Source organism: Triticum dicoccoides, chromosome 5B, assembly GCF_002162155.2.
Source record: "Triticum dicoccoides isolate Atlit2015 ecotype Zavitan chromosome 5B, WEW_v2.0, whole genome shotgun sequence".
NCBI classification, from domain to species: domain Eukaryota; kingdom Viridiplantae; phylum Streptophyta; class Magnoliopsida; order Poales; family Poaceae; genus Triticum; species Triticum dicoccoides.
Genome location: NC_041389.1, coordinates 314,396,022 through 314,403,740, shown reverse-complemented (window position 1 = coordinate 314,403,740; position 7,719 = coordinate 314,396,022). Strand labels below are relative to the sequence as shown.

At 41.6% G+C, this 7,719-nt stretch overlaps 1 protein-coding gene across 1 annotated transcript; it reads left to right on the top strand.

The window, feature by feature from the left end:
* Window positions 1-4,203: 4,203 nt before the first annotated feature.
* Window positions 4,204-7,121, top strand: LOC119308648. Its single transcript, XM_037584774.1, has 2 exons — window positions 4,204-4,527; window positions 6,742-7,121. Exons 1-2 carry the CDS (start codon window positions 4,287-4,289, stop codon window positions 6,894-6,896), a joined length of 396 nt encoding a protein of 131 aa, XP_037440671.1. The 5' UTR covers window positions 4,204-4,286; the 3' UTR covers window positions 6,897-7,121.
* The last annotated feature ends 598 nt before the right edge of the window (window positions 7,122-7,719 follow it).

Here is a 7,719-nt window from a genome sequence, read left to right as displayed (position 1 = left end):
GGATACACAAGTGCTCTTCCTTGCAAGAACTAACCCATGTAGGTAGATGGACTAAAATTCCAAGTGGTGCTCCCAACTCTTGATGAGCTACATCAACCTTGAGCAACCCACACAAGTTCAACTACATGATCAACACCACCAATCAAGGTATGTTATTCCATCTTAGAGAAGCTTTACTCCGAGTCATGAGCTAAAGAAACTCGACAAGATGTGAATACATCAAGATGCTTAAACGAAAAATGGTAACCCCATTTTGAGCTTAAACGATGAGTATGACCTATGATCAAGTGATCTCACTTGACTCCTAAGTCAATATACTCTAACATAGGTGACTTTTGTCGCCGACCATCTCTAGATGAAGTTCTCTTGTGTTCATCTTTGTGTTTTTGCATTTGTCTCATGCATATTTGTTTCCCCTTTCAAAAAAAACTTCATCTAGATTTCTTTCTTTTCTTTTTGTTTGCTCTGCATTTCATGCATCAATTCATTGCATATAATTTAGTTAATTCCTTGCAAATCTTTGTGAGATCTTCTAGTCTAGTGAGCTGAGGTGACAAGTGTTTTCTCTGCGATGAACTCGGTTACACCGATTTGTTATTTTCGGTCCAACCGAAAACTTTCGGTACCACCGAAGCATACCACTCGGTGCCACCGATTTCACAACAGGAAAAACAGTTTGCCACTTATTCTGTGATTCTTCTGATCCAGCTCCACTCAATGAATCTTATCCTCTAACAAGCATCACATTTTTATCAAGTGCTTTATGTTGTGACTCAAGGATCAAACCCATTCACGACAAATTCCAGAGGGGGAGAGAGAGATCACATTTTTATCAAGCCCTTCTTGGAAATTGACGTCAAAGGGGGAGAGAGAGATCACATCAAAGCTTATCATTTTAGAGAGAGTATCACCTTCTTAGGGGGGGAGAGATCCTTCAGGGAGAGAGAGAGAGATCTCCAGGGGGAGAGAATACTAGTAGAAAGTATTTCTCAAGGACCCCAGATGCTTGGTGTTCAAGAGGAGAGATGCCACATGTCTTCTTGAGGGGAAAGACATGTTCATATGTGCTTATTTGCATTAGCTCTGTTCATTGAGATTCTTTCAGCTCTGATTTTCTGTTCCCTATCTTCTCCGAGTATCCCATGTTAGATTCAGGGGGAGCAAGACATCTAAGGGAAGAAATCATTTAAATTCATTGCATATCTTTACTCTTGGGGACATGTCTAATCCAATGTGGTACTTAGTACTCACTCTCTACATGTCATCCCAGTCTTGGTATTCTTGTAGTTTCTTCTGTTTGCTTTGGCTAGTAGATGTACCTGTGTTATATAACCTTGTTTGTGCAGGTTCATTCCATCCTAAGCCAACTCAAGACTACAAGGTAAGTATATGCATCACAATCATGTGTATGAGGAATTCTTGCTAATGTACATACTGTTTGCAAGAAGGACTCATGAGCATGAAGGTATTTTCTTTAATATTCTTTGCTCTGATGCATATGGCCAAGATACATGTAACACATTGCCTGCTCTATCATGGTTATGCTCTCACATGCTTCTATATTTCATATTCACATGATTGCATACATGTAGGGGGAGCGTATGCTTGTTACATGTCTTTCCAAAGCTTTACTTGCTATTCTTTATATCCTTATCTAAAGCTTTGATGTATGTTGTCATCAATTACCAAAAAGGGGGAGATTGAAAGCACAAGTGCTCCCTAGGTGGTTTTGGTAATTTATGTCAACATATCTTTTGTTGGACTAACACTTTTATCTAGTATATTTCAGACAAGTTCAACATTGGAGTGGCATGGACTAAAGGATGTGGAACTCCTTCAAGATGCTAAGGACAAGGGATTGGCTGAAGCTTCAAGCTCAAGACTCTTCATTTTATATTTCAGTGATCCAAGATCACATTGAGTCTATAGGAAAAGCCAATACTATTAAGGAGGGATGAGGTGTTGCTTAATGAGCCTCTTGCTTCATGTGCTTAGTGATATGCTCCAAAACCCTCAACTACTTTCTCACATCCACATATGACCTAAACCCAAAGCCAAAATCGGTCACACCGATTCTTCCTATCCGACGCCACCGATTTCAAATGTCATAGCCACTGCCATAAACCCTAGGCAAATCGGTCTTACCGATAGGGATCTCGGTCTCACCGAGATGGAATTGCAACCTCTCTGTGTATGTCCATTACCAAAATCGGTCTCACTGAGTTTGTGTAATCGGTACTACCAAGATTACAATGCAAACTCTCTGGTTAACTTATTACCAAAATCGGTCCCACCGAGTTTGAGTAATCAGTCCCACCGAGTTTGCCTGACCAACTCTCTGGTTAGCTAATTACCAAAATTGGTCTTACCGAGTTTGTGTAATCGGTCTCACCGAGATTACGTTATGCCCTAACCCTAACCATATCGGTCCCACCGAGTTGCATTTCGGTCCCACCAAAAATCCTAATGTCACTAAATTTGCTAAATCGGTCCGACCGAGTTTGTTGATTCGGTCCCATCGAGTTTGGTAAATTGTGTGTAACGGTTAGATTTTGTGTGGAGGCTATATATACCCCTCCACCTCCTCTTCATTCGTGGAGAGAGCCATCAGAACAAACCTACACTTCCAACATACCATTTCTGAGAGAGAACTACCTACTCATGTGTTGAGGCCAAGATATTCCATTCCTACCATATGAATCTTGATCTCTAGCTTTCCCAAGTTGCTTTCCACTCAAATCTTCTTTCCACCAGATCCAAATCCTATGAGAGAGAGTTGAGTGTTGGGGAGACTATCATTTGAAGCACAAGAGCAAGGAGTTCATCATAAACGCACCATTTGTTACTTCTTGGAGAGTGGTGTCTCCTAGATTGGCTAGGTGTCACTTGGGAGCCTCCGACAAGATTGTGGAGTTGAACCAAGGAGTTTGTAAGGGCAAGGAGATCGCCTACTTCGTGAAGATCTACCGCTAGTGAAGCAAGTCCTTCGTGGGTGACGGCCATGGTGGGATAGACAAGGTTGCTTCTTCATGGACCCTTCTTGGGTGGAGCCCTCCGTGGACTCGCGCAACCGTTACCCTTCGTGGGTTGAAGTCTCCTTCAACGTGGATGTACGATAGCACCACCTATCGGAACCACGCCAAAAACATCCGTGTCCCCAATTGCGTTTGAATCCTTCAAAACCCTTCCCTTTACATTCTTGCAAGTTGCATGCTTTACTTTCCGCTGCTCATATACTCTTTGCATGCTTGCTTGCTATATGTCGTGAATGTTAAATTTGTGCCTAAACTCCACTTAAACTTAAAAATGGTTAAAAGCTGCAACTTTGGTACTAAGTGTCTAATCACCCCCCCTCTAGACAGCTCTTCTCAAGGTCCTACATAAATATTTAATGGCATCGTTACATGATGATGAAAAAATAAAATCAAACAAATAATGTAATCACAATTAAGGAAAGAAATCTAGAGAATTGGTCTCGGGCAGGGGGGCTTGAGAAAGAGGGACGGGGAAGGGAGATGAGCTCTTGTGTATGCCTTTTTTATATATAGAAAAAGAGAGTGCATATTCTCTTTGTACGTGAAGTGTGTACATGAATTGACTTATGTGGGCCAAGCCTAAATAATGAACATAAACAGAATAACTCTTTCCAACCAAACAACAAACTCTATCTAAAAAAATCAACATAGTAAAGATAGTTAATTTTTTAAAATAGTTTTACATATGTTCATACTTTTTAAAGACTGGTCAAAATTTTCAAAAAAATATATTTTTGAAATTTATTAAAAATTTCAAATAACGTTCTCCTTAAAAAATCCAATTTTAATAAAAAGTTCACTTTAAAAAAAATCATGTTTTTTCTAAAAGCCAAAAAAAAAAATCAAACTATTTCATGAACCACTACTCTTCTGTCAGACGAAGAACACTAAGATGCCTTTTTAACATCCAAACTTCATACTCCGAAAATCAGCAATCAATGTAAACTTAGTATAGATGTTTATCAGAATTGAATATAAACTATGGTGCGTAATAACACATGAATCAGATTTTACGAGTTTCTACATCTGTTGCAACGCACGGACATTTATACTAATTTTCTATAAAAATAGTTAAACTTAAAAATGTTTGACTTAAAACAAAGTTCTTAATTATTTTGGATAACGTTTTTAGGAACTTTCTAGTATGCATACAGCCGGAATGGGGAACACCGGGCGCACCACACAAGACCTAGTGCCCAGGTACGTTTCCCTGCCTCCCACCCTAACCTAGCAACCTACCACCTCTCACCGATGGCGACGACGAGCTCCCCTCGTCTCCTACCTATCCCCCCCTCCACCTCCACCTGCACCTCCTCCGCCCTCCCACCAGTCTGTCCTTCCCGCCTCCGCTTCAATCCACCAGCAGCAGCAGCAGGCGCGGTTTCTACTTCCGCCTTGGGCCGTGGCTGCAGTTCTTGGCTCAGCCTCCGCTGCCGAAGCGCTGCCGGACCCTTGCCGCCCTCCTCCGAGCCACCGCCCCCATCTCCTCAAGGTAGCGCCACTGCCTTGCACCTCTCCGTTTGCTTACTGTAGTTTTTATGCTACTCTCCAATCAGTTGTAGTTAGGGGTTAGAGGCTCTAGAGGATTGATTTTCAGTTTATTGTTGCTGGTCATTTCGGGAGCTCTTGAAAGCCGTCTCTCACGAACTTAAATTGGCATTTTGGGGGATTGGAAAAAGCACCTTACAAATTTCCGCCAAGATAATACCCGTGGCCGAATGAGGGGCGGAGCCTGACCATATCTTACCAAAAAATAGATTGTTGCATAATTGTTTCCATATTTTTCTTGAACACAGTACAATCGAAGCCGCTCACATAGACTCAACCCTATGAACGCACGCACGCACACCCTATCCCTGTGAGCACCTCCGAGAGACTGAGCCGACATATCATCTAAAATTTTACGAAGTCACAACAGATGCCTTCGTTGTCAACGGGATGTCTCCTCCCATTGAACGTACATCGCAGGAAGGCCTGAAATAAATCCAGGAAAATGTGAGCACCAATGTCAAGTCTAGGACTTGAATGGTGGGCTGGGGATATCACTGTCCTCCTAACCATCCAACCACAGGTTGGCTCGCTAAATGTTTCCATATTTGAGGCATTACTTTCCCGTGGGTGCGAATTCATGTTCAATGGGATTCATCTTGGTTCAAACGAAAAATATACTAGTTTGTTTAGTTAAGATAAGATGACTTGTAACCTAGGAGTTCTTCTACGGTACCCTCAATGATCATGGAGTGTCTATCTATGTCAATCCAATGGATAAGCTTCATCCATACTCCAACCAACTCTTCCATTACTACCTTAAAAAACTGAGTGCCCTGCTTTGAAGGGTAAAATGGTATTCTTAGGGGACCTAAAGCTTCCTGAACACCAGCATCAGCCTTAAGCTGTTGGACGACCTGCAGAATTGGCGTGATTTTATTGGCGAACATTCCTTTCACGCCAGATAGCCCAAACCACCTAGACACACAGGCAGTCCAGTCTCTTCCTGTCTATGCCGTGGTAGACGTCCCTCACAGCAGTCCACCATGGAATGAGCTCCTGGTCCATGGTGGGTGCGACAGCCTGAAGATTGGCCCACTGAAGAAGAGAGCTCCATATGATGTTGGCAATGGTGCAACGCACACATAGGTTGCTAATTTGTTGTCAAGTTAATGTCTCTTAGCCAACTCTAGTTCATTCTTCTTGCCAATGTTGGCCAACTCATGGCAAAGCAAAAGCTTGGCCAAATATTTGGCTTGTAGAGCAAACTTGGGCTAAAACCAAACATAGCCATAATGTCCTCAGGACACCCTGAAGCACCTCGATGTGGTGGAATTCTTGGGTCAACCCATGTATAGTCCCAATCAAAATCCTCAATGACCAAAGGGTCATAGCTTTTGCCGCCCATCTTCTCGCACCTCTTTTCAAACCTACTCACACCAAGTCATTCAATGTTTGGTGTTCTAACCGGTTCCTTTTCCTTGTGTGGATCTAAATAGCTTGCGTCAATTACTATTGAATAAATACAAAGACTTTACTAGGTGACACACAAACTCAAACACGGTCTAACCTCACAGCCGGATCATGAAGCACAAAGTCTAACAATACACTTTGCAAACATTTGTAGTTCATTGGCCTAGGGCTTGTACCCTGAACCTCATTGACAAGAGGTTTCAGTTGCAGTCTCAAATTGCCTAGAGCTTGCAACATTCAATGGTATATACCATACGCGTAGAAGAACAATGCCCACTGCATCTTCACATAGTGTCTCTCTTCCTTAGTCTTTAAGCTGGAGTCCGTGGTGTTTTGAGAACACCAGAGTGTCTTTCATCAACAAGATCCGCAGGTTTTCTTCGAAGCATGTCAGCAATAGGTTATTTTGAGAAGCAGATACATCCAATCAGAAATTAATTACCTTACTTGGTTACTGAAGTTCATCAATACTTATTGCATCTGGGGGCTCTGGACTGGAACACTCAATCTGGATTGTCAAGGTCAACGTTAAGAGTTAATATTGTTTGAGCCTTCAGCCAGCAGAGCAATGGAATGGTTTTTGTACATATGTTCTTATGAAGTGAGGATCCATCAGTTCTCTACATTTTAGCACATGGTTTTCTTGTGTATGGCAGTTTCTCCCTCAAAATTTTAAGTCCTACATAATGGTTGCATGCTTGTGACATGGCTGCATGTAATTGATCTTGTTTTTTCTTTTGGGCAGATTGGCAAGAGAGGTTGTCAAGATTACAGGATATGTTACGGATATTCTTTGCAGTTGTGTTCTGGATGTCACTGTTTTTCTGGGGCAGTGCTTGGGGTGGAAGTAACAACTCAGGTGGCAAGAAAGGCCAACGATTTCGAAACAAATCCAAGTGAATAAGCCCTAGGAGTGGTTACAGTCTCACTTTTACTGGTATATATATAACTTTCCTGTGTTCGTATGAACAAGCAAGTGGTATTATACATCCTGCTCAGATGCACAGTGTATTCGCATGTATTCAAATGTAACATTGTATGTAGTGCTGCAAAGCTTCTCTTTGATACTCCACCCATTCCACAATGTAGTGCCTATAGTTTTTTATGAAAGTCAAACTTTGCCAACTTTGACCAAGTGTATAGAGAAAACTGTCTACATCTACAATACCAAACATGTACATTCTGAAAATATAACTCATGATGTATTCAATGATGTGCATTTGGCTTTCTAGATGTACCTACTTTTCTCTATAAATATGGTCAAACTTTGCAATGTTTGACTTTTGCAAAAATCTATAGGCACTACATTATAGAATCGGAGGGAGTATATGATATGCCACGCGAGGTGGACGAAAATTAGGGATATGCTATTATGCTGAGAGTACCCATGTTCATTGAGTGCAAATTATATGATATCACAGTGGAAGCTAAAGTCAAACGTGTCTCCCCTTTGCTGTATTTGACATGATAACTGACGGAGACCGCACGTAGGGGTATGTAGCCAGTTGCTTCTCATTTGATAGTGGCACACACTGAATTCGTCACGTTTCAATGGCTGACACCGAATATCAGAATTTCTTAGTGACTCGAACGGAAGTATTCCTAGAACGAATGCTAGATGACTAATTTATTTTTGATATTGATAGCTTTGTTCTAACCGTCTTGGCCTAACAGGCTTGTTTATTAACATTGCCTGTGCTCTAACTATGCTAAGTTTTCATGT

Coding starts and splice junctions, on each gene's coding strand:
- LOC119308648 (XM_037584774.1), top strand. CDS start 4,287: ATGGCGACGACGAGCTCCCCTCGTCTCCTACCTATCCCCCCCTCCACC. Junction 4,528..6,741: donor ACCGCCCCCATCTCCTCAAG/GTAGCGCCACTG, acceptor TCTTTTGGGCAG/ATTGGCAAGAGAGGTTGTCA.